General features: G+C 39.3%; 1 protein-coding gene across 1 annotated transcript in view; it reads left to right on the plus strand.

The window, feature by feature from the left end:
- ADAM12 (ADAM metallopeptidase domain 12) overlaps window positions 1-27,883 on the plus strand; it is a gene marked incomplete at its 5' end in the record, with an annotated part of 181,815 nt that overhangs the window by 83,655 nt on the left and 70,277 nt on the right. Inside the window, 2 exons of the mRNA XM_082764323.1 lie at window positions 16,450-16,528; window positions 20,095-20,171. Coding sequence (XP_082620449.1) covers window positions 16,450-16,528; window positions 20,095-20,171 — 156 coding nt within the window. The remainder of the gene's footprint in view (window positions 1-16,449; window positions 16,529-20,094; window positions 20,172-27,883) is intronic.

Genomic DNA, 27,883 nt, shown 5'->3' on the forward strand with positions numbered 1-27,883 from the left:
ATTCTATTTTTTTATTGTTGTATCTTTTTAGGCTGATATGAAACACCATAGTTCAGTAGGGGATAATGCAGTTCTGTTGAATTGCACTAATATTTAGGAAATATTACTTCCTGTTCACTTTGTAGGTGTGTCAAAAATATGTTTATGAACCCAAGTATATGCATACAGTTGATGCACTCTGTAAGAATAAAAGGATTTTTCAGATCAAGGTAAAGAAACTAGAGGACCACCTTCCAAGGAAAACTTCCTCATAGCTCTCAGTGCTGAAAAAACAAGTATCTTGGGCTGCAGACCAAAGCTTATCTCTCTTGGCATGTTACAGTATGGGGAAACAGCACGTCTCAGAAGGTCGTGCGAATTGCAAGCCATTGCACTTTCCAAAGTACATCTGGAATATTCTTCATCTCTGGAACATGACAAATTGGAGCAGACCAAGGGGAAACCCAGGACCTAGCAGATAGGCCTTAAAGGGCAGAATCGTACAGAGGTATTTCATTAATGGCACCTAAAAATGGTAGGGCTCTGATAGCAGCAATTGTCATAAAAGCTCCTACCCTACCCAAAAACCAGGCAGGGTACATATATTTTTTAATTGAAATGAAGGGCCTGACTCCCATTTGGATAATTAGGCCAAAATTTGGATGCTCTAAACGTGCAGTGAAAATTAAATTGAGAAAAAACAACCATTTCCCATAAAAATAGTTGATAGGCAGGGAAGAAAAACAGTTAGAGCAGTAGAAGCATGTCTCAAAGCATTACTGACACTTGGAAAACTGTACATACATCTTTTGTGGTTGTTGCTTTGATTTTCCTGGGTGTTTATTTTTGTTTCTGTTTTTCTTTTATTCCTTTTATTGCATTAGCTAGCTGTCTGAAATGCCAGACTAACAACTTGGGAACTGTTGAAGTTTGCCTGCAAAATGTGGAAGCCAATTTTAGTGCACCCATCTATAGCCTGTCCACTTCGTCTACCTCAGTCTTGCTCTGCCTCCTCTCTCCTAATACTGTGAGAATATCTGGGAATTTATACGCTATCTCCTTCCTGCTCAGACTGATAACAAAATAGACAGTGAGCAGAATTGAGGGGGGAAAGGGGAATGTGGCTAGATTGAGCGAATTGGACTATGATATCACTGTCTGATCTGCAACAAGCTCATTTTTTCACAATCTACACATCAGCCATCAGTTGCTAAAAAGCTTTCCATTATTTCAGACAAGGATCTAATTAAAACCAGAAGTCTAGAGGGGAAAGGCTCAGTATACCAGAACATGTTTCCCAAACTGTTGAATTCTCTGCTATTTTGTTAGTAGTTCGGATTGTGTCTTCTGCTCCCTCACCTAACTGAGCTGGGTTAAATCTTTGTATTCATTATATCTAGCTCTCCCTGACAGCCTGGCATCTCTTCTGTAGTGCCTGCTTTCTCTTTAACCTTTGCCGACAACGCTGTTGTAGGCTTGTCCAGCGTTGGGTAGCAGACAGACACACGAGCATTACAAAGTCTCACACCTTCAGCCTGTGATTCGTTGTTTGGGCAGCTGGTGCTGTACTGATAACATTTTATCTCCTGCTTTTTGCTATGGAAGTATTGTAGCAAACTCCTGTGGGGAAACACAGCCTAACATCTCTCATCAAACCGGATAGAATCATGATTTCTGTGTCACTATTGCCCTAATAACAGAGCCTGGTTTAAATTAAAAATATATATATTTAAGGTATAACAATGGGCAATAAACTGTCACATATTTTCCTGGACATAAATAAATTAAAAGGATAAAAATACAGCAATTTACAGGAAAGTGCAATAGATAATTGCACATTAATTATCTTGAGCCTTTTGTTGTGTCTTGACAGTTCTCTTTTGGTGACCTCTTTCAGAGGGGTTTACTCTTGGGCTTTTGGCATTTTACCTCTCTGTTAAGAGCACTTTCTTGCTTTATCCATTAATATCCAGCACAAAAGCATAGAGGAACATGTGCTGGTTTGTGTCTGACTCATACTCAATAAAGATAATTCTGAGTGGTTTGGAAATAACCAGGAGATAAAGCAAAAAAACAACCTAATCTTTTCATTTAATTAATTAACATTTCTTTTGACGTTGCAGATTTAAGGTTGCAATATTTTCCTTTTGGATATTGACAGGCATTAATGTATGGCTCCACATTCTCTGGGTTTAGGTTTCCCCAGTTTGCTGTTGTGGGCAGAGGTTTTGGTGCTGCCAGAACAGCCTGGTCCCAGGCACTGCTCTTTCTGTGGTCAGGAGGAGGCAAATACAGGGAATAGAATCACAGTCTTGTCTTTTTGGACTGAGGGCTATGTGTGCCACAGCCGAGTCTGAAGACTGTAGGCAGAACTTTTAACCTTATGAATTGATTGGTCACGAGCGCTGTTTCTTTGACTGATATGCATAGGCAGGGGAAAACTTTTATATAATGGCTTGGACTTTCTAAAACATGGTTTAATAATTTACATAAAATCCATATCTGCATGTGAAATAGTCTCATGAGTCAAGGGTTTATTCACTGCAAATTCATTCCGTGAGTGGGAGGAAACCTAAACTGTCTTGGGTAAAACGGCCTTCATAAAATATGGATCCATTTCCTAATATTTATATCATATTCATCTCATTATGGTTTTTTGTTTTCCTTTTTCTTTCCTCAGTAGGAAAGTACGTCACCACACCCTTGTTAACTCTGCTTCATGTGGATCTTAATACCGAATTACAGAAGATTTTTTATGACCATATTGTTAAATAGACTCTCTCTGATTTACCAGATTATGCATTATAACAGGGCCATTAAAAAGGCATGTATCTGTAATTGCTTTTTAATCCCATTTGCTATTTATGGGTAATTTTAGTTTCAAAGTAAGCTGAACAGTCCTGTAAAAACATAAAACATTTGATGATAAAGGTGTGCCAAGGAAAGTTCATCATACAAGACATTATCTAACTGAAGCACTGTTAAGGCTCCTAGAATCAGACAGGTTTCTATGTACAATGCCTTATACTTGTACAAGTCAAAGTCAGTGTTATATTAATTACTACAAACTCATAAACAGTCCATTATATATACATATATGGGTTTTTTTGGTCATTGCTAACAATTTTGGTAACAGTTCCAGATATGACAGACATAGCCAGGTGCATGAATAGTAGGGAAAAAAAATGTTTAAATTGGTATTAACTCAGGGCTCTGTGGAAATGTATGCCTTACATTTACAGAACAATCCAACTTTTTGCATGGAAACCATCTTGTTCCCAACACAGATGAAATAGTGTTAGTTCAGAGGTCTCCTAATGGGTTTTTCAACTTTCAGCATATCACTTATATCTCAGCTTAATTAAAAGGATTCTCTGGAATCCTGTTTAGTAGTGGTTTAGGGTAGCTTCTTGAAAGGAGATTTGTTTCTTCACTCTGGCACCTTCTAAGATAGCAACACCTACACAAAATAAAACAAAATAAATACTGCCAAGATTTCTCCACTCAAGTCAGTAGTAGTAGTGTACATCTGCCTAATTAAGTATGAATAACTCTTTGTGGTGTAAAATAATGGGATATCATGTGCCTATATGTAATAAACAAATACGAGAATGGCAAAAATCTAAAGTTTTTTGTTTGTTTTGTTTTGTTTTAATGCCTGCCTTGACTGATTTCCTTAGAGGAGATGGATTTTTCAAAGGATGGTTACCTAGGTGTCTCAAGTGTCTGAAGTAATCATTCAGTTTTAACAGTATTTTTAACATGTACAAAAACATATAGTGCCCCCAAAATGTCTGTGTGTATGTGTGTGTGTATTCACATAGCATTTCTGCATGTGTGACTCAAGTCTGTATATGGGAATAGTTTGTATATATTTGTGTGAAACTTTATTTTCTGGCAGATGAATCTACATTAATTCCTAGAACCCTGAGAAACAAGATTTTGCAGTATTAGATGGGAAAACATTTCCATAAAAATGAAGCATACTTTTAATTATCTGTAGTCATTTTGATGAAATCTATAATGAGCTTGATAAATGCTGATGCTGTAGGCATCATTTTTTTCAAATGACAGTAGAACGAAAAATATCTGGAAAGGCATTGTGAGCTTATACTACATGGTATTTTTGAGGTCTTGGTTAGTAGGAATAATTAAAATGACTTATGTAAGATAAGTGTCATATCTCTGTCAGCAACTAAATGTTAAATGTTATTATAAACTAATTACTTCCTTGAATTGAAAAGAAAATTATTATTTTGTGTCTTAACTGCTGAAGTGTCTGTTCCTTCTTTCACCCAACATCTCTACCAGCATATCTTCAGTGATTTCTGTGCAATAAAATGCCCTCAAAGTAGGTAAGAAACATGCTGGGACCCTGGGCCAGCAGGAAAAAAAAAATTTCTAACGTCAATAATTTCCTAAATAAGTAAAAGTTGAAGAGCAGATGCTATGGGGTTTTTCCTTGTGTTCCTAGCTACAGACTTGCTGCTGGAGTGGGAAGGTGGGTTGCTCCTGCTCCAGTAGCGCTGCCTGCCTCTTCTCCCTGCATCTCTGTACCTGCAGCTCTGCTGAGCCACTCTCCTCACTAAAACCAGAGGCACTAATCTGATGCTTACCTGCAGTCATTTTCTGTTGAGTTAATGTGCTTAAGTGGTTCAGAAACGGTCCTAATGCATGGAGGGGTCAAGGAATTAGATACAGTTGAAATGCACAGCAGAAAGAGAAGTGAAAAACAATATCCAAACAAATGAAAAAGCTAAAACTATTTTTTTAAAACCTCTTACCCTGGTGCCCAGATTTTTCTGCCCATTCTTCCTCTCCTGCCTGAAAAACACGAACATGGAGCTTGACCAGAAACAGGGATGATGGCCATTGTTATCTCTATTATGGGCCCCACTAAGTCACATCTGGTGGAGCTGGTGGCCTGATGGCCTGGCAACTGCTGGCCTCATATACTGAGTTGTGCTACCCCCAGGTTTGAGTTTTTTTTAAAGAAAAACACTGATGTGGTTGTGTTGATTTTTTTCATGTGTCTTGCTTACTAAGAAAAATGTAATTCCTGCTTAACAGCATAATAACAAACATAGGCATGCAAGAAGTGATGAAAGGAGGGCTATGGAGGAATAATGTGGGGAACAGCAGGGGGAATGGAAAGATGATGAAAGGCTGAGGTATAAAGCAAGGATTGTAGGAAAAGTAATTAAAATGAATAAGAAAGAGGAAAAGAAGGAGGATTATTTCAACCCCCATCCTTTTTCTTTCATTCCTCCACCCTATAAACTTACTGGTAGCTTGATACCCTTGGCCCACACTTTTGTTCTGCAAAATTACTGAATTACCTCATCCTAATTCCAAATCATATGTTGCAGTAGAGTTAGTTGGAAATGAGGCATCATCCTCTGAGAGTATAGTCTAATGTTGCTTGAAAAATCACTCTAGGCTTTCCTAGGTCACCTGCAGTGCTGTTTGCCAACAGCTAATTCAGTGTTGGGGATGAGGCCATCGGCAAGGGCAGGAGCAGCCCCCATCCTTGGGGCTGGATGATGGAGGGTGTGCTCCTTTCAGAAGTGGCTCATAAAACATGTAGTTACACCTTTGTGCAAGAAATGGTGCCGCTAATGAAGCCAGAGAGTGGCTGTGTTTTTTTTGTTGGATTGGAGGACTGTCAACAGGAAGCCATGATCTCACAAAGCTTTGCTTACTCTGGTTAGAATAACCCTTACACACTTAAAAAACACACGAGCAGTCCTAATTGGTCTCCACACAAGCATATAGGTTACTGAGATAGTGGGCATCATACTGGCTCTCTTTTTTGTCCCAGTAAAATTGTGCTAGGCACTGGAATCACTGCTCTTACCTATTGACTTCCACAGGAGCAGACTTTGCAGCACATCATGCTTTCATTTCTGCCATTAGCCCTAACACATTGCCTGCAATCTGCAGCTGCAGTCCTCTTGTGTTGCCAAATTGATTTACTTCATGCAAGTTATTGCTCTAATAAGAAAGGAAGATTGTAATGGGTAGTGAGAAGACTTGTGAGCTCTGGATTAATCTCGGAGTCTCTGCCCTGCAAAGGTATTCCATTCATCCCTGGCTCGTAAAGCATCTGAGGCAGAGAAGAAACAATATCTGGGGGAAATGTAGCATGCTTGCCCTCTTCATGTGTTACTTCAATAGTATTGGTCACTATTGGGGGTAGAATATAGGATTAGGTGGACCTTTGAGCTGGCAGTTTATGGCAATCTTTTGGCTTTTGCACATGCTTGCATTTAAATGAGCATGCATACCATATCCGTAAGCTTGAGACCAAAACAAAGGTTTTGCATAAAGGTTTCCTCATACACCTCTGCTTTCTTCACCCAGAATTTTAAAATGTTAGTGAGAGAGGCAGTGAGGCGTAAGGCAAAATGAAGGTGTATCTGTAAAAGTCAATGGTGTTTGACAAGTGAAATTTGAGTACAGCCTAATTAGGGCAAATACCTCATTCTTGTGGCAAGGAAAAATTGTGGCTTTAGTAAAACAAAAATATTATTTCATGTTTCACTGAACTGGCAGAAATTTAAGTTAAAAATGCAAATGCAAGCCTGTGGGCATACACTCAAAAGCAAGAAAAAGTTACGAGGATGTGATTTTCAGTGAGAGTCTAAGAATAAACCTAAGCTCAATGACTTCTTGTTAATGTTAGAGCCTGGCTTTCTAACTTTGTAAAAGCAGTGCAGACGCTTGCATGTAACCTTTTGTGATCCCACAGTACATTTTACGTTTTGTTAGTTAGTCTTTAATAAATTCTGATTTTTCGTTGGAGTTGCTTAAATTTCTGTGTTTAAAAATTTTACACATTAAGACTACTTTTTCTGGATGCTTTGAGTTCTCTGCTCTTCTAGAAATGTTGAGATGAAAGCATAGTTAAACAATTTGCCTGATGACATCTGTTCAGCAGTATAATCTTACTTGGCTACAAATGACATTTAATTGGATGAAACATTTCAAATAGACTTTGACAGCTTTCCAGCCCAGCATCTCTGAACTTACAATTTAATGAAAATATGCCATCCTAGAAGTGTCACGGGGACTATAAAGAATTTGTTTTATGAAAGGCAGCACTGTGAAGTTAGAAAAGAATGCATTAAAATATTATGTCTGCCACTTGTGATATATGTACTTCTTAGCTTATGAAACATCTCAATATTTTCTAATGATCTTTTGAGCCACAATTTTGCTGGTATATCCTGCGTCGCTTGAACCAGTAACTGCTATGCTGTATCCTGCATGTAAGATCAGTATGTTAAAAAAGCCCCTGCATTATCTTCTACAAGTTTTAGTGGTAGAATAATAATAGGAAGTATGCATTTCATAAGAAACCACAGTACTGTCATCCTTGGAAGGGGAGCCAGAAATTTCAGAGCCGTGTTAGTCTTTAGTCTAGCCAAAGCCAATTGAGAGTACTCAGAGCTGTGTAAATTTGTCTGGGTTCAGCCTGTAGTGCAGCAGTGCACATTACTTTTGATCTTTGCCATAGCTACTTCGGAGATGTAGTAGTTCAGTAGTTATTTCCAGAATAATTCTTTAACTTTTGGCATGTTACTTCAAGGTTTCATGGCCACTGCCATTACTCCAAATTAAAACTCCTCAGTGTAGCTAACAGTAAAATATCTCTAAAGAAGTCAGACTACATAGTCTGCCTAAAAGGAGAGGACTGTATTTTTCCATCAGAAATCAGTTAGCCAATGAGTCCTGTCATCCCTCCTTAGCTGAGAGCAATTTGTGGCCAGTGGTATTCTGGAGCCTTTAGTGAAGGTGTTTGCTTTTTATGGCGGGCTGCCTGGCTGAGCCAAAAACATGACTTCTATTATGCTGCTACACAGGGAAGCTCAAGGAAGCAAGGAGTGATATCACTCATGAGGAGTGATAATTCTAGGATTAGAATTATAGGATAGTTCTAGGATAATTCTGTGAGAGAGATGCTGAAACTGTCAAATGTTGCTCTAGTATATTGGAGTTGGTCAGTGAGAGACAAAGTCAGAGCGTCTTGAGGTTCACACAAGCTAGATGGTGGGAAACCAGTTCTGAGTCTGGCTTTTGGCAGATGCAAGATGAGCAGTGTGAGTCCAGGCTCACAGCAGTAAGCAGTACCATTCCATCTTCTGCTGGAGAAGCGTCACTATATCTGCAAGCTTTCTTGTGAAGACCCCAAAATGGAGTTTGGTTGTACAAAAACATTCCATGTATGGACTGAAATATCACCTTGGTTCAGACCTATTGGTTAACAAGTAGCTCAAATAAACCCTAACAGATATTCATTCAGGGACCTAATTTTAGTGAAAATATTCTTCCTTGCTGGGGTTTGCTGCTTTTACTATTTGTGCTGGCTGTGCTTTTGGAAATCTAGATATGTTCACTTTTATTTTTTCTTTTATTTTAGACTCAACACTAGTTGCATCTCTTATGAAAATTCTTCAACCTCTTGAAGCATTTCCTGCTGCCACAATCCTGTATAGCGTAGCAATTTTCAGGCTTTATGCTGGGCTGTGGACAATCTACAATCATTACACACAGAAGCCTAATCACATTTTTTAGTGGAGACTAACTTTTTGAGGGTCCCTGCCTCAGGTACAGAAACAACATGATTGTTATTTCATCAGATATTTTCCAACTGAATATGACACAGAGTGAACCCTGCTGGTATTCATCTCATTCCTCTCTTCATGCCGTATGGGTCATTTCTTCATAAAATTTCCATCTGAGTTGTAGGCTACCTAACACTGTCCTTTTATGACCATGCTGAGGGTTTTGCCCAAGCCTACACCATTTTAGGGAGAGGACATGCTTTTACACATCTGGTTTCTTGGAAAACACACTGTGCATCTTCTTCTAAGGGAGAACATGCTTTCACCACAACACTCATTAGCAGTAGCCACTTCATTAATCTTTCGGAATTAGAATGAAAAAATAAATACTATGGTTTTGGCAAGTAAATGTTTGCTGTAAACATTGCAATGAGTGATGGAAGCAGAGTGTGCAGCCGAGAGCCTGAAACAGCATGGGAGGCCACTGATGTGCTTAATTTCATCTCAATCTTTCTCTATTGAAGATTAGAGAGGTAAGGGTTATGGTTTATTTTCCTAGCAGTCAGGAAACAAGAGAGATCTCAATCACTCATTGATTGCCAGCTCAGGAGGTGGTGTTCTCCTTTAGTAGTTCAGATTTGTTTGCTTAGACTCTTCCATGGTTTTCTATACATGCAACCTCATGTAGTGACTAGTTCTGAAGACAGCACTTATCTTTAAACAGTGTGCTCATCTCTCCTATCTCCCCGTCCCAGCAGACTGCAGAGCAGCTCCCCATGACAGTGTCTGTGTTCTAGCATGATGAGGGACAACTCAGAGCATGTATCTACCATTTGACATAGCAGCAAGTCCTTATGAAAGTTTGCTCTTTCTGTGTCAGATACTATATCACTTATGCAGGGGGATGAGGGTGGGATTTTAACATGGATTATAGGAATTTCTGCATCCAAACAAATGTTTAGAATTACAGATACCCATTTTTAAATGTAGCATATGACCAATTCAAATCATTTATCCACAAATTGTGTGAAACAGGCCAGAGGCTACTACCATAAACTTTATATTGAAACTTCGGATGCTTGGTTGATTCCCTAGCTATTATAGTTTTATTTTCCTCCCCTCTTTTCCTCAGAATTGTTGTGCTAATTAAGCTTTGTGAATTTTAATCTCTCAGGTTCTTCAATTATGACATTGCAGTCCCTCTATGGCAACACACTGGAGTGTAGCAGATAGGATATTAAGAAGTGGAGGCATTCAATGGGAAAATGTCCAAAAGCATTTCAAATCACTTAAGATAATTAAATAAGGGGAAAGAATGTGGCATGTTTAAGAATATGTGGTGGTTTTACGAATGGGATGATGTTAGGTGCCTATGCATGGGAAACTCATTACCCATGCTTCACTCATTTGTTATGTTGTAATGAGAAAGAAGAATTGAAAAGTTGCACTGCTGAGCTTGCTTCTGTGAATACCGGGAGGTTCTTGCACTGAGAGAACCACTGCAGACACAGCAGGCTTAACAAACATGCTTATTCCTCTAAATAACCATTTGAAGGAATACAACAATTGAAGAAATAACAGCTAACTCCACTGTAAAGGTCAAGATGACCTGAAGTGTGATGCTGAAGAATTAAAGGAGTATGCTGGTGTCACTAGGCAGAGATGTAGATGACTTTTTTTTATAACTTCCTACATGGCATCCTGTTCCTCTCTTCTCATCTCCCCCATTTGTAGGCTAAGTTTAAAAAGCACAGCAGGAGGGTTTTTAGTAAGAATTTGTGTAACAGAGTAAGGCATTACTTGGACAGGGAAGAAAACAGGTATTTTAGCATTCAGAAGGAGGAGAAATAGTAATGAACATAAGTAACGATCAGATTGATTGTCTGTCTGAGCTGTAGGCAGCATATCTGCAAGAAGCAAAGTAATAGGTTTGAGACAGCCTTGCACTACCAGTGGCTTAATAGGACCAGTGCTCCTATAGAGTAGCTAGACAGCTGACTCACTATTTAAGAGGTCTTAGGAATATTCAGTGTTTTTCCTAAAACAACAGTTCTTGAAGTAGTGTAACTACATTAAGATGTTAATCAAAACAGAAGTTAAGCAGAAAAACAAAATCAAGAGCATGAACCCGAGAGGTATAAAAGCATATGTCCAAAGCCCAATAGGTTCGGAGTAGCTTCTCTGTATTTTTAAAGCAACCATGTCAAACATCATAACCAAAAAGTGCATTGCTGTGATGATGGACTCCAGAAGAGAGATGTGTAAGTGTTACCATATTTGAATCAAGATACAAGATGAGGGTTAGGGGCTGCATTTCCACAGCCATCCATCCTTGCCACAGAATGAGGAGTCAGAGTTGCAGAAACAAAAAACAATTCATACATGCCCATACTGTCAGTCTTGCAATGTGTATGCAGAGCACTCAAAATCCTTTCTTAGGCATGTCAGACCTCAGATCAAACAGTCTACAAAGCTGTGTCTCAGATTAGAGGCTACTTTACACATCCATGATACTTAAAAGAAAACACAGAACTTCTAGAAATTTCTTACTATCCCCATTTCAGGCATGAAATTCTAATTTTCAGGCATGAAATTAGACATTTTACATAATTGTCCAGTTCCTGCTGCACGTTAACTTGTCTCAAAGTCCTGGTTAATGACTGGTGGCAGTAGGTGGATACCCCACATCCCCGGGAGTGTTGGGTGGCTTTGAGCTGCATGCCACAGAGCTCCTGCCTGAGAAGAAGCCCCAGGACCCTGCTCACTCATTAGTACTAAGAAGGCAGTACTAGCAGAAGCAGTGATTCATTTAAAATAAAAGTAAAATAATTTAAAAGGAGTCTCTTCTTCCTGCCCTGATTCCTCTCTGACACAGAGGCCAAGTTTTATGCTCTGTGTCATGCCAGAGCAAGACATGTTCCTTGTAAGATGCATAGCAGGGAGTCACACATCACACAGGACTTTGAAGAAACATCTACCAGACTGTACAGTTATCATACTCTCTGGCTATAAAGCAGCGGTGTTGAATCAGTGTCAGTCCAGTCTCATAAAACAGCTTTGAGAGACAGGTCCCACTGCCTGCAGCTCCATTTTGATGGGCGACAATGTCGGTGTCTTTCCCCTTATATCTGTAATGTAAGGGGATGACCTGGTACAGTGTGGGTGACCAAAGAAGTTTCATCCTAGGAGGCAGATTGAAAAACAACTCTATGCGCTCTGATGCTGTTAGAAAGAGATTTACTCTTTAGTCTTTCCTCTACATATTTCTCCTATATCACCACGGGGAACCCTGGTGCCTGCTTCTACTGTGATAATGCTTAGATTTTTCCTGAGCAGCCCTAGCACAACAGTACACAGTTCTTGTCATTTTTTATAGCCTGTCATGCTATACTTGGCACATGGCTAGCTAAGGGAGAATTTGATAATAATCTGTACCTCTCTGAATGATATATGTACCAAGAACGAAAAGCAATTGTTTCAGCTAGTAAAAGAAGTGTAACTAGGAAAAACTAGAAAAAGCTGAATATCAGGAAATGCATCATGACAGTAACATTTGTTGGAACGTGAAGTAATCTCACTTTGAAAGTGGTGGGATCAGCATTGCTTTTGACATTTGAAGCTCAATGAGACAGAACCAAATTTGATCAACAGCATACTTGGCTTCCAGGGAAGCCGTCTGCATGATCCACTAGATTTTTTCCATCTCTAACTTTGGCGCCTCTGTCTTTCTGACACTCCCTGGGTGATGAAATATCATTATAACCTTTTGAAATAATATATTGGTACCTAGAGAGCAGAGAGTGACATTCTCATTTGCAAGTGAGAGACAGTGTGTTAAATTACCATTCCTTTTCTTAAATGGATCAGATAAGAGTTTGCTGTATTTAAAACAGGACATTTCCCCCCTCCCTAAACAAGACTCCACATTGTGGGGGCAGGAAATGTAAGGGTTAGAAGTTTAAACAGCATTCATCATATTCCCTGAGGCTCAGGTTAGTGGAAGTTGCTTGACACCTGAAAACATTTCAGCAGATTTGACAGGTAAGTTTCATGCTGACTTACAGAGGAAGACTGTGCTGTGTCTGTCATAGATCAGGAGGGATAAAAGTAGTCCTGGGCTGTCGAAGCTTCTACTTGTTAATTCAGCTCTGGGAAGTGTGAAAATATCCACGGTGCTGACAAACACAGTGACTAAATACATAAGTAATTTAACTCAAGAATCACACTTTCACATCTTTGAAGAATTAATTAGAAAGTAGTGGTGTTCTTTTAATTGATTTTTTTTTTTAAATTGTATCCAGCAGTTGTTGCTGTTCTTGATAACATTTGTTTCCACCTCTTCATGCAGTGCAAAAAATTGATAATTGTCTGGTACTGCTGAGCATTGTAGCTGGCAACATTTGAAACTCCAGACATGGTGATGAATTGTGCTATGATATATTAATGTTATTTTGATCCCTGCTCTTTCAGAATTACATTGATCCAATTAGGTTAAGTAGCTTGCCATCTAAATTAATTTACTTTCCTCTATTAATCTCCTTTGCTGTGGGTCAGAAACAGAAATGTAAATCAATCTATTACATTGCATATCTTTTTTGTGGGAGGTAATTAAATTACTGAGTAGATACATATGTTAAATTTGTTGTTCAGTATGTTAAACATCATTGCCAGAATTGCAAAGTGAAGTGGTGCACACTCAGTTGTGGAATTTGAGTGCTTGTTACACTTATTTCTGATAACCTTTCACGAAATGCCAGCACATGACTTGCTGTCCCTGGATACTAATGCTGCATGCTTATTCTGCTATACAGCTTTTAAGATATTAGACGTTTCTGAAAGTGGGGATAACAGCTTCTTTCTCTGCCAGAAATTGTTGGACTCTCCAGCGACATGTCTTGTACAGGTCCCCAACCTTTACAGTGGGGAAAAAAATCTTTCCTCTGGCTTGCTCTCAAGCCTGCGTTAGCACCATACGTGGCAGGAAAACAGATGTCTTAGCAGTGATGTCTTAGTTAGTAAACCGAAAGAGCGTTAATGCAGACCCCTGAAAAATCTTTCTCATTTTCTTAAAAAGGCCCTTCAGCTGTACTCGAAATTTCCATGATTTGAAATCTTAGTTTGGCTTCTACATTAGGGCATAGTTTAAGTTTTATTAGGTTAGTCCAATAGCAGGACTCCGTCATCTTGGTGTTCTTGCCAGCCTTTTACTACTCACACAGGGAATTCTCATGTTCAGTTGGCGTTTTCATCAGCCTAGATAGGAAACTCATCCTGATGAAACATGCCTGGTAGGGAGATGGATGACAGCAACACCAGAAGTTTGCTCACCTGCTGCAATTCCTCACTTTAGTAAGTAGAACTGTCCATGAGAGACTCAAATGAAAATGAAGCATTGATGCAAGGGAATGAGATCCAGTGCTTGGAAACTGAACATTGACAAAGCCAAGCTAGATTCAAAGTGCTGTGTTTTTACACCGAGTGTAATTAACTGTTAAAAACTTACCAGGCTTGTGATAGCTTCTTCATTATGCAAGATCTGGACAAGGACTATGTACAACAAGAAAATGGACAATCTGGTTCCATCACAGCCACTGAAGCAGAAGAATAATTCAAGTCAAATGAGCTATGTAATATGACAGGTCAGAGTGCTGATCACAGCGCTCCCTTCTGGTATTAAAATCTATGAATCCATGAAATATTTTCTAATCCTATGCCTTAGGGTAGAACCAACAGCAGAAAGGTCACCTATATCATCATTGCTGTCAAACGCTTTGGAAATAGCAGAGCAGTGAGTTTATTGCTCAATCACTTTGTCCTTATGCTACATCTGTTACCTTATCCCTTGCCTGAATTTTGTCCCATTAAATAAAAATTGCTGTGGTATCCAATGTGAAATAACGTTTCCAAGAAGTGCACAGCAGAACTCTGTTGGCTTCAGCAGCAATGGGATCTTACCTTTTGCTTTGACAAAGTTAATGAATGCCTGCTAAGCACGGAACTTGCAGTGTAGTTATATAAATAATAATGATAATTAAGAAACCAGCTGCTCTTTGTGATAATGAGAATGACAGTAGGAAGCTGAGATACAGCACACTTCATTTCAAGCAGCCCTCCCAGAGGCTGCAGGCACAAGGGCTGAGATAAGCGTGGGTGTCAAGTGCCACCCGAGGCACCACAGGGTGCCAGAGCTGTCCTCACAAGGCTGCTTGGTGAAATGGATGGAGCATCTAAAGTGACGCTGGGTGCTCGCTTAGGCAACCGAGTCCTGCTGTAGGTGTGGTGGATGGCTGAGATCCAGAGCAGTTCCTGTACAGCCTGCAAACCACTGCAGTGTTTTAACATTCGTTATCTATTAATATGCTAATATTTCTCACAAGCTGTAAAATGTGAATGGAGAAGTTGTGCTTGAATACTTATTGTGTTGACCTTTGCTGTCTTCATCCTTTTATGTTGATATTTCTTTCTTTCTCTCTCTTTTTCTTTTTCTTTTTTTTTCTTTGTCTTGTTTCATTCACTTTTTTTTTTTTTTTTTCTTCTACCTTAAGATAAGGACTCTTAAAATGGGTTTCCTCTCTAATAATTGTACAGTTCCTAGCACAATCAGGTCCTGAAGGTCCTCATCTTGGCTGAATGTTAATATATTCCAAATAAATAATGACAATAACAAAAATTAAATGTTCATTCATGTTCTAACTTTAAAGTTTATATGCATTGCAACAAATGTATACCAAGACTATGTATCAGTTCACGCAATATATGTGCAGCATTAATCAGATTTCAATTTAAAAATTCTTTCTTCAAGTAAACATCCCAAAGGAGAAGAGCATCTCTGCAGTGGAACAGAAGTTTTTGAACCCCTGTGCCAAAGATTTTCTGTAGTCTGAACTCTAGAGTCCATCAAAGATGATGGTGGCATTTGGTTTTGGTTACTTTTATATTGCTTTTGCATTTCACTACAATGTCTGTCAAAACTCAAACATATTTGTGCTGAGGAACATAGTTTTAATGCCTGTGTTGAGAGTCAATGTGGATATGTACTATTCCTTCTGGCCTTGTTAGAAATGCTCTTTGGATGAGGAGTTGAAAAACAGACCAATAGCAGACTGTTGCCAAGGCAGGGGCTGCTTTCCCTGTTCCATGTGTTTACTACAAAAGGAAACTTTTCATAGTTGTCACACACATACACTCTTTCTGGGCATTTCTGGAAAACAGAAATTGCAAGTCAAAATTCTTGGTATCATTGTCAAAGACAGGAGGGGAAATGTGGACTGCATGAGAACAAAATAACTCATCACATGCAGGATACTTCACTGTCTCCTGAGACATCATTTCAAGTTGTTAGATTTCCATTCATGAGTATCCTTTTCAGATGCTCAAAATAAATGCAGTAGTCTGACTTCTGTAATTTTCTTGAGGTGATTTTCCTTAACTGTCAATGGAAGAAGTTTGTTGCATTTACTGAGAGCTAACCTAGGCTTTGCTGGTGACTTGCTGATGAAAAGAGTACACTATACAACAAACTAACAAAGGGAGAACATTTTCCTTTTCCAAAAAACACCAATGCTTAACAATGTTCCCCATGTCTAGATTACAGATTTAATGCAAAATGTGTTGAAAATTATATAGAAGAGTCAGTACCGACATGTGCTGGCATACAGACTTCATTTGGAAGACAAAGCAGTCTGGAAGCCCAGACTTTTCACAATTGATGAAGGAAGTGCTCATGCACTGCAGCTTCAGTGTTTGGAGCTATATTTTCTCTTAGTTCACACACAGCCCCGGTAGTCACTGTATTGTTAATGTTGTGCTTTGATTGCTCTCTCAAACAGAACCATTAAAGGACAAAGTCAAGGTGATGTGGCCTTAATATTACCTGTGTCCTCTGTTGTTTTTTTCCTTTTAGGGGCCTGTTAGCCAGCAGCTTCACAGAAACACATTATTTGAAAGACGGCACTGATGTGGTTCTCTCACGCAATTACACGGTAAGGCTGGTGTTTCATGGGTAGATGATGCTTCATCATTAAAACCCAAAGTGCTCTTTGCTGGGATCTGAGCCATGGGATGAAAAAGCAATACGAGTGATCTTTTTTTATTGTTGCCTTCTGTACCTTTTTGACTGCTGTGATCATACGCATCAATTTTTAGAGAGAGACTTTAAAGGGAAACTGTGGGGTTTTAACCAGGTGACTTTTCATTTCTGTAGGATTTATTCTGCTTCTTGGAAATATAGCCATTAAAATTTTGTAATAAGGTAGCCATTGTTGAGTAGTTAAGGAGGAAAGTCCTGGTTCAGTTAGGAAGAAAGCCCCAAGTTAAGATAAGCTCATGTCAGTGGACTGGAAGGCCTGGGTGGCTTTCAGCACTGGGAATCCAGTTTGGGGAGAGACGGAGGTTTGTTCAGGTGTGTTTTTTATCCCAGCCCATAAGACTGCTATGGATATATGCGTGTATGTGTGTGTGTGGCTAATATGCTCCTTGTTAAAATCAGCACAAAAAGCTTTTTATCATAAATAATTTAAACTGCTTTTTATAAATAAAAAATGCTTTAAGGCAGTAATGTTTTTGTCCTCTGACAGTAGGAACGCCTTAATTAGAAACAATGCAGCAAGTGATTTTAATTACAAAGTTTATCTTTTATCTGCCTAAGTACTTCCAGCTCCTATGAAGTATTTGTTACTTTACATTATTTATTTATTAACATAGTCTGAAGAAGCATCATGCTTTCTGTTCCCACCCATAATGGGCTTTGCTGATATCAGTGAAAGGCATTATTTCTGTGCATAATATTTTCCTTCTGAAGAAGCATCTTCATTATAGCCCCAGACCTCCCAAGTAAAGTAATCATTTTGAAAGCTTTCAGTGCTTTCTTGTTTCCTGGGTGCTCATATCTTCTTCAAAACCTGTTCAGTAGAAAATAGTCATTTGTTTTAGAAACAGGGAAGCTGTAGACACTCCTTAAGGAAGTAAAACATACACAGTACTTTGTCAGGGTTAACTACGTTAACATGAATATGAGTATGCCTAATGATAGCTAGGCTTTTCTTACAATAAAAAAAGAAAAAAATAATAAAAACTGTTTAGATAATGACAGTAAGTCCTGAATAATACTAGCAGTTCATTTTGCTGCCTAAAAGAATTTTTATTTTTTTTTGAGACCAGTGAATTCATTTTTCATTAAATACTGCAATATGGTTTAAAACAGATAAGTCTCTCTGATTTTATTTCTACATCTCTTCTTTACTGAGGACATCAGTATAACTTGTAGTTGAAACCAAATCCAATTTCTCATTGAAAATTTGCTTAGTCAAATTTTGCCTGGAGGTCAAACCAAGGTGGCTTTGTGGAGCTGTAGCTTTGGGGTTTCTTTAACACGTGCTAGAGCCCAGGTTATTCTTCTGCTCTGTAGCACTTGAAAAATTTGCAGTTGTCAAAAGCTGGTCATAATTAAATGATCTCAAGTAAGGGTAGAATATTTAACTATGACAAATCATCCATGGTAATTATTTGTTTTTAGGGGGCTATCCATTTCATATACTGGGATACAAAAACGAAAACCTTTTTTTTTTGGAGGGGGAAGGGAGGGGAGGAGGGAAAGGGGGAAGGAACCTCTTGCAGTTCAGTGGAGTTACTGAGCTAGAAATCAATTTTCTACCAGTCCAATTGCAGGGCATGGTCTGATAAGTTTACATTTTCAGTACTGAACTTGCAGGAACTTTGGCTTCATACATATAGTGTGTGGATCTCAGAGAAGTTGTGAAATGGGCCACAACCAGGAGCTCAAAGTTAATAAAATAACAACTTGTGTGTGAGAGGGAAAGCAATCCGGACCTTTGCCATATTCACTCTTTGATAAAGACAGCTCTCTGCAGCAGCAGTCTGTATAGGACGAGATATCAGCTTGCCCTTTCTGTTTCACTGAGTACTTTGGTTAACACCAGTGATGCTAAACCCCAAAGACTGGCAGCATAAGAGCTCTGAACTGCATCTCTGCCTTGTACTTAATTTAAGTGACATGAATAAAGCTACTTTGTGTTTGGTTTTGCACTGTTTCAAGGTCACTGTATGAAAGTCAGTATTTGTTTGGAGGGGGTTATTGTTTTTTCTCTCTTACCAACTGGATGAATGTAGCTGACAATATTAAAATAAAGTGAAATAGTTTACTCATGCTGAAAACCTTGACATCCACAGCAATTGTTACTGAAGTGTCTAAAAAGTTGGATGACTTCCTCTATTTCATTGTTGCTTTATCCTTGCTAACAGGTTGCTGGCTCTTTATGAGCACTGGTGATAAAGATACCCAAGAGTAAAACACTATTACCCTATTTCTGTCATTCTGATCACCAAGAAAAGCTATTGAGACTTGTATTAAGAAAGTCAGATATTGCTGTGCTGTGTTCAGTTGCTCACATTAGAAATACAAATGCTCTAAACAAATATTTTTCATGGTATAACCTCATTTGCAGAAAATATATATCTGAATCATTCCATCTTGCCCAGCATTTTCACGGTTATTGCTTTCTTTAACAAAATCAAGGTGGTCTTTAGAAGTCTGCTATGTGAGGCTTTGTAAGTGAAAACCATGCCCCAACACTGAAAAGGTTAATTAATGCAGCTAGATAGATGTGAATGAACCAAGTAATAAAAAGGCACAGTGAGGTGACTGTCAGGTTGAAGCATGAGTGATAACTTTCCCTCGCACTAATAAGATAGGAACCTTTTACAATGGTATTTTCAGTTTCCTTGTGGCATTCAAAGGAGCCATGAGAAAAGAAATGCTGGACGTGACACAATCATTGCTTTCCAGTCTGTCACATAATTGGGAATGTAATATAACCTTTAGTCAACAATAAAATTAACCTTGATTCCAGACAGATACGTGTATGTGCTGAGAAAGTATCTCTGTTGTGGGTGCTTTTGCAAGCAGTGGATTATTAAGGAAATACAATAACCTAGCCACAAAATGAAATTGGATTGTTGCCTCTCAAAATAGAAGACCTTCTTATTCGTGGTTGCTCTTAATAACATGCAGCCACTTAGCTGGGTAATTCAATAAAAGATTTCCTTTCCAACTTGCTTCCCTTCCTTTCATTCACTCTGTGATTTTTTTCTCAAACTGTAGGGTTGGAATTAATTTTTTTATACCTCCCTTTATACATTGCTACCTTTATTGATGTACACAGATATGAATGATCTTATATATAAATATGTGTGTCTATAGAAAGTAGTAAAATGTGACAGCTCATTTTTTCATCTGATTAATTTTATAAAATATTCTATATTGAAGCTTTAAGTAAAATAAGAGAAAAACATGGGTCCCATTCTCTATGGTATAAACACACCCAAGGTTTCCATTTTGGAACCCCTTGGATTGTTGATTCAGTGAATATTTAGTGGGTCAGGAAAGATGCTGTCAGTGTACTTCTGAATGTTGAAGCCTGAAATTGAAAATAGCTTTGAGATACAGGGGTTGGAAATCCATGAGAAAACAAGACGGCAACATAATATTCTCTCTCTCTCTCTCTTTTTTTTTTTTTTTTTTTTTAATCAGGGTCACTGCTATTACCACGGCAATGTACAAGGGTACCCCGACTCGTCAGTCAGCCTCAGTACCTGCTCTGGACTCAGGTGAGCCAAAGTTTTAGTAATGCTTGAGCTCCTTAATAAATCATCCTAGTACCCACAAGGTTTCTGTTTTACCTTTTTAAAAATGTACCAAAATCTATTTTTCAAATGGTCCTACAACCTCTGTAAAATCATTTATCTTGTTGCTCTGAAGCGAAAAATGGAATAGAAAATGCAAAATCAGGGTTGCCCATTTTGAGGCTGGCAGTGCCCCATGGCCCTGTGGCCCGCAGGCCAGTCCTCCTGGTCCTCAGAGCTGTTTTATGAGCAAGGGCAGGACTGCTTGCAGCTGTGAACGGATGCATCAGCCAACAGCCTAGCCATTAGGAGGCTTTGCTTTAGAAATGTGGCTGTGGAGCTCAATAAACAGCGTTCATGGCAGGTATGATGCTCAGCATTAGGATTTTAGCCACTTGTTAACAGAAAAGTAGCAGATTCATGTTGCTGAAAAGAAAATCTCTTCTGAGCTGGAGAAAGGAACAGGCTGACAACATTTTAAATACACAATGGACACAGTTCAGGAAACAATTATCTTCCTTACTTGGACAATCAGAGAGTGGTATTTACTCACAGAGCTGTTCCAAATCACTGTAATTAACTGTAAATTGGCTCTAGTGTTCTCCCTGGAAAACCCAGTTTTCCTGTCAGGTTTCCAGCTGTTGCAACCTTTTCTGAGTTTGTTTAATTTATCTACAAACAGCATGAGTAGCTGGAGTCTTTTTTCCCTTGATTTTGCATTTTGTGCAATAGTGGTATTATCAAGGCTATTATACCAGAGCTCTGGAATGGAGAGCTGCAGAGAGAACAGTTTGTTACTACGACACCTCTCCCTGTTGTTTGCTGTAGTGGGTTGGGTTCCAGTGGCTCATTCCCATATGGAGAGGGATTTGGGGGGCACTGCAGTACGTATCAGGCGTATTCCACAAGCTTACTCTAATTAACGCTTTGCATAGAGCATGGCAGCCTGCATTCACCAGTCATTCTTTATATGCAAAAATATAATGCAGTGCTTTAAGCGATGCATGGGTAAAGGGGTTGCGTTGCTGCAAGGTCCACAGGGAAAATGTGCGCTGTGTGGGAAAGGATCTGCACCAGTGTCTTGTTCCAGAGCTACCTCATAAATTAGGAATGCTCAGGACAAATGACTCTTCCCCACAATAAATGCATGCTCTTTCTTCTCTAATTTGCTCGTTCTCTTTTTACAAATGTTGAGCTCACAGAGTCTTTTCCCAGTTTTAGGTAGTAAGATATGTCAAGGCAACATATGCTGGCAGAGACATTTTTCTCTCATCTGGCACCATTGCAGATTAATCCTCAAAGTACAAGCCTTTATTAGGCTCCTTCCCCATACAGAAAGCATAGCAGCATCTTTTTCAGTGCAATTTTCATGACAACTGATCTTTGGCTCTAGCAGGAGAACTGAGGATATATCTCACTATCCATGCCCATTTAACTGCTGTGTTCACTGCTGAGGTTGTTCAAGAGAGCATCTATGAGCGATAACAGCATGCGATAAGGGTGCCTGTTGAGTTACTCCACAAAACTCATTTCACAGCCTGTAGCCAATAGTAATAGCTCCTAGTCATCATCTGTGCTTGATTTGAGCCAGGGGTGTCTAGTTGTAAAGCTTTGTAATGCACTGCCAGCTTCTTGAGCCATCCAGGCCCTCTCTTTAAAGCTGGTTGGGAACAAAGGGCTGAAATGGCTGTGCTGAGGCCCTACAGCACTGAGCACCTTTCAGAACATGGCCCACAGGTCACAATATTCCTCTCCCACCAAAACATTACTGTAGCAATGCAGCCTTTGAGAATTTGGGTGGAAAGTTTTACAGCATATGATCCAGTCTAAAATAACACGAGGAGAAATAGGACAGTTCAAAACTACTGTACAGCTCACTTTGCTGACACCTTTGCTGCTGTTGGATCTTGAAAGAATAATTATGAATAGGATAGGATAAGATGGGATGGGATGGGATGGGATGGGATAGGATGGGACAGGATGGTGTCCTCTCCCACCAGCTTGGTGGAGAAGGGACTTTTCCCATTTCATGGTAAGGACAGCAAGCTGCAGGGGTACACAATGCGACAGCGTGTGGCTGCATGGCCCGGGAGAGGACAGTCCCTGGGGCAGCCATTTCGCTGGCAGCAAGAACTGGAAGGAAATGCTGGTCTCCTTCTCAGGGAGGCTGTTCCTGGCTTTGTGACAGTTTTTAAGTGAATTGGGCAAATCTCTCTGTCTCGGTTTCCCCATCTGTGAAATTCATTTAATGATTCTTACCTACCTCACATGGCTGTTACATGAGGGTAAAGTTTAAGTGTCTGAAAAGCATCTAGTGAAAGGAAGTGCAAGCTGTTAGCTCACTGAAATCTCAGAGCACTAATATCCTCCCGCTCCTGTTAGACAGGCACCTTGGGCATTGTTCCAGGTGAGGAGGGGTAGGAATAATCATCTGTTCCCCCAGATTAGAAGAGTTCATTAAAAGACATGAAGCTAGTCATAAAGAAGAGGTTCCACATTTTAGCTTGCTCTGAAGCCTGAGTGCTCAGCGGTAGTCAAAGAAGCAAAAAGGATCATAGGAATTACTGAGACAGAAATAGAGGATAGAACAAAACCCCTCATTACCACTTTATAAATCCATAGTGCACTCACATCTTGAATTCTGCATGCAGTTCTTGTTTTTCCTTCCCTATCCCCATCTCAGAAAAGGAAGCATTATATCCATTATATATGTAAAAGATACACAGAGGGGCAAAAATGATGATCAAAGGTATGGAACAGCTTTTATCCAAGGAGGGAAAATAGACTAGGATTTGTCAGTTTTGAAAGGAGATGACGGTGAAAAAGGGTATGATAAAATTAGGTTGAATGTCATGCTGGAGAAGGGACAATTACTGAATATTTTCTATAACCCCCAAATTAGGAGGCATCAAATGAAATTTTAGAGCAAAGGAAAGTACTTTTCTATCCTTCCTATAATGAAGTTGTGAAATTCACTGTAACAGGTGGGTGTCAAAGGCAAAAATATCTGTAGATTCAATACATGATGAAACAATTTGGGGAGAGGAGCCTCTCCAGGACTGACAAACCCAAAGATGTCCCTGACACTCATGCTGCCAGAGCTGGGAATACCTCCTGGAAGGTGTTTGTTATGTTCTTACATTTTACCCCTAAGTATCTGCCACTGGCCAGAGGCAGAGGCAGGGTGCTGGGCTGGAGCAGCCCTGCTGTCAGTTAATATGACCAATAAGTTCTTACAGACACGGTTGGGCATTTGACACGTTGTTAGCTTATAAATACAATGTGATTAGCCTGCCTGTCACAAGATACAGGAAGAATAAAGTGTGAAATCTGCAAACTAAGACAGATTTGACTAGTTTATGTTTTTCAGACAGGTAGAGGAGTGAAATATAAAGATAACTGAAAGGTAGACTCAGTTCTGTTAAACACAGACACCCACATACTCCAGCTATGTTACATCCTCTCAGGCACAACATTCGAGTACCTCACTTCACATAGGATTGCAGTGGCATAAATACTTGGATTGACACTGATAGCAGCCTAAAATGCAGGTTAGAGGGGAATACAATCATGCCACAGTCTGTGTCCTGCTGGCTCCTCTGGAGGAGGAAGAGGTGAATGGTGGAGAGGAGACAATATATGCTGAATGTACCAAAAGGGAACAATGGGTAATCAGGATTTCCGGGGCTTCCATCTGGATAAGAAAGCCAATTAGATTGTCAAAGCTTGTGGGAAGGTGAAGGGGAAGGTGACCAACCAAGTAAAGTCATTTCCTTCCTGTCCTGTGGAAATGCCCTTCTGTTTATCTAGCTCAGAAGCTCTTCAAGTATTTAGCAAATAATTTTTGCCTGCAGACACCACACACATCTATGATAAATTTGTATACACCTGAATGATTTTTCCCCTATTACTTTCTCTGAGAGTGCAGGAGCTGGCACATACACACAAAAAAAGCAGCCTGAAGAAGAGCACAACCTCCTTGGTCTGTGCTGAAGGCCAGGGGCTGGCAGGGGGACATGCAGGCCCAAACGCACATACTGAGCGCTTGCTCAGAGACTCCTTGGTACTTTAGGGATACAAATCTCATAGGAAGACTTTTCTTTCCAAAGCAACAGAAAGCTCTTGAAAATCTTAAGACTCTCTCAGCATTACCTAATTGCCAGATAATAAGCCCATTCACATGTATAAAAGTATTCAGTCATTGTACGTCACCATCAGTGACTGAAAGATGCTGTGTCCACGGTGACAGCAATGGGAATATGGCTGCAGGACACAGTAATTATTAATGGGATTACATAGCTATGCCAAATGAGGCCGCCAATACTACAGCCATCCATTTGTCAAATGGCATGGCCAAATTCACTGTCCCAGACACAGTCAGCTGAAGAAGGGATTTAAATACGGCACTCCAGACATCAACTATTTAACAATGCAATGGAAGTAGGAAACCAGTGAGGGAAAAAAAAAAAATAATAATAATTCCTCATACCTCTTCAAGCATATTTTCCCCACAGAAGGAGAGATTTCATCCAAAAAAGAAGTTAGAAGAAAATCCCAACTGAGAAAAGCCTGGGTTTGGATGTGTGCTTTCTCTCATATTTTCTGAAGAGCTTTTAGTTCATGTAAACATCTCACATGGTTTGTAAGTTATCTGACCGTGAAACTACTGGAGGTTTTGAGCTTTACATCAGAAAGCATTCAGTTTCTGGGTTTCATGGCTTCTGTATTCTCTCTGTTTAAATGGTAAACTGCTTGTGGATCACTTCTTTGATCTGAGATGAACATTATGTCCACTCTTTGACAATACTTTTTGCGTACAGTCCCTGGGTACACGGTAATGCCCCAGGCACCACTGCTGCTGCTAGAAGTATAAGAGATGATCCATATCTGGTCATTTGAGCCTGCCCTTTCTCCCTCCAGTCTGTGTCTGACAGGATTCATTTATGTATATATAACATACATTACTATATAAAAAATAATTGAGATGTAAATAATATTAAAAATACTTATTAATGTATTAGTAATAAAGTTTTAAATTTATATGTAAATGTGTATATATATATATATATTCATACATTTTATGACTTGAAAAAGTCCCAAACCTCAAGGTGATGTTCAAGTTTAAATCAAGCTTGCTTTTATGGCTACACCATTTGCTTCATAATGTTATAAAATGTGCTCACTAGATGGGTAGCGATGCCAACATATTTCCTTCTTCAGTTTTCTCTGCTGTCCTTGGTCTGCCTCGTCATCCTCCCAGTTAAGCTCACATGTGACACTTTCTCTGATAACACAATTGATGTTTCTTGCCACCCAAGTGTGGACAAGGAATTGCATTACCCTTTTTGAGTCGGGTAACGCCCAGCTTAAATTCCAGGCATCAGTTGCAGACCAATATGCATTCACTCTGGACACATCTGTCTTGCACTGAGAAAGGATTAAGTGCATGCTACAGTAGTCTCTGGGTATGACTACATTTTCGACGCTGTGCTATAGAATATATTCTCAGGTTAATGAAAGGCATTGGCTGGAATAAAACATGTATTTGACTAATGATGTGTCTGAGCGAGAACACCTCTACCACTACTGCAATATGTGAAACCAATGCTACTGCTCTAACCTCCCTTTGAGATGCTAGTGTTTGTTGATTTGGGCCAGACTTGTTGTTTTAATAGAATTCTGATGTGCAGTATACCAGTATAATGGTATTGCTTGGGTCTCATGTGATGCTCTTCATCGACAGATCATTATTTTGTGTGCTTACTAAAATTTAACCCATTTTGCAGGTGAGGAGCTGATGCAGACAGAGGTGAATTGCTTGGCCAAGGCTGCATGGGGGACATTGTTAGAGACAGGAGTACTTCTGCCTCAGGAGTACAGTTCCCATTCTCTGTATTTCCCAGTCTTTTAAATTAAATAAAGACCAAACCATTTGGAAAATATCTAAAGAGTACCTAATGTATTAGAAGGGAAAAAAAAAGTCTGTCCATCATCTTGCTCAGTTATTCCAATAGTACATGTATTTAACTGCAACTAACTAAACCAGGCTAAAAGTGAAGGTTTTATTCACTACATTTTTCTCCCTCTTTGTTTGTCTGCTTTCATGCCTGTGAATTTGTTAGACACATAGCAAAAATAATTAAAAATGCCCCACCGCTTTATGGGTCGCCTTCTGATATCACACACATTGAGAAACGCTGCAGTGAGTAACTGCTGTACCTCTGTCCAGGGCAGCTGGAGGGCAATTCTCCAGGGCCACAAGGCTCCACTTCTGTTATCTATGCAGACAAAACTCACTGAAATCTGTGGCAGAACTGTGGGATCTGACCCTTTTCTTTTGAAGCTGTACCATTAATTGTGAAATGGAGACTATATAGATCTTTAAGTAGCACAAGAGTACTGCATGGTCTTTCACTGGGGACAGAGGCAGACTCAGTGTCAGTATGTGGTGTGAAAGCACGACAACTCTAGTCTAACTAATTTCTTACAAACTGAAAACATCTACATTCCTCTTCCAGTGGTAATAGGGCTTTTTATTATTATTGTTTAGAAATGAGTATAACTTTGTGCTTCATTAAAACCAAATGGTTAATTGCATTCATGAATATCAGATTTATTGATTTACTTAACTTTCCTCTTATACTACAGCAGAATAATATATCACAGTTTCATGTAATGCTGTCCTAGCCAAGTTTTACTTCAGCATCACAATTTTTCAGACAAGTATGCATTGATGGTTTATGTTGGCAGAGCCTTTGCTTCTGCTGACAAGTTGGAAAAGAAAAATCCCATTTATATTTTGAGATTTCCTAAAGCCTATTGATTTATGAAATACGGCTGGCCTTGCATTAGGTTTTGTTTCGTTTTTTCTTCTTTTTAAGAGAAAAAAAATATCCCATTTGTTTTTATTGCTGATTTAAGAAAAGGATTTATTCTATCAAATTGCATTTCACTAAATGAGAGATTCCTGGCAAGGTAAACAGCAAAGTAATAACAAATTCATTACTTAAGTTATGTTTTAATTTCTTGTTCTTTGAGATGGACAGAGAGTTCCCATCATAACCCATGCCATTTACATGGTTCCTGTGTGTCCACGTGGCATATAATGGTGTATAGTAGGCAAATACCAATGAGTTGTTCATGTTTAGAGCTGATTAGCAGCAAAGTGGATGTGGTTTATTCAGTGCTGAGCACCAGACATGAGCAGGGTTCAAACCCTGCTGAGAAGCAGAGTAAAATATTAGCTCAGGCTCAAGACCACACTGAAGCTGCTTCCAGTTGGCTCAAAGCCTATGAACTGATGTCTGGACATGCGGTATGGTATAGATTTTATTTTTCACCCTCTCTGCTACTGGTGATGAAGAGGAGAGCTTGATTGTTTTAGATAGGAATTAATTTGTCTCTTGTCTTTCCTGCTTAGCTGTTTTGGGAGATCTTTCTGACTTCCCAGTATCACTATATTTTGGGACTAGAGAAAATACAGGTGCCGTGAGTTAGATACCTGGAGACCAAATAAAATATATTATATATATATATACATATATTATTTTTTTCCCCAAATGTTTATAAGCTTTGGAATTCTGGTAGTCTTTTTCCTGATAGAGACAATGATAGACATCTCACAGATTTCTCCAGAAGTTTGTCTTAAAGAATAGTTGCTGCTTGAGCGTTCACAGAGCTGCTGGAATCCCTTTGGA

The sequence above is a fragment of the Aythya marila genome, assembly GCF_965140915.1.
Source record: "Aythya marila genome assembly, chromosome: 7".
NCBI classification, from domain to species: Eukaryota; Metazoa; Chordata; class Aves; order Anseriformes; family Anatidae; genus Aythya; species Aythya marila.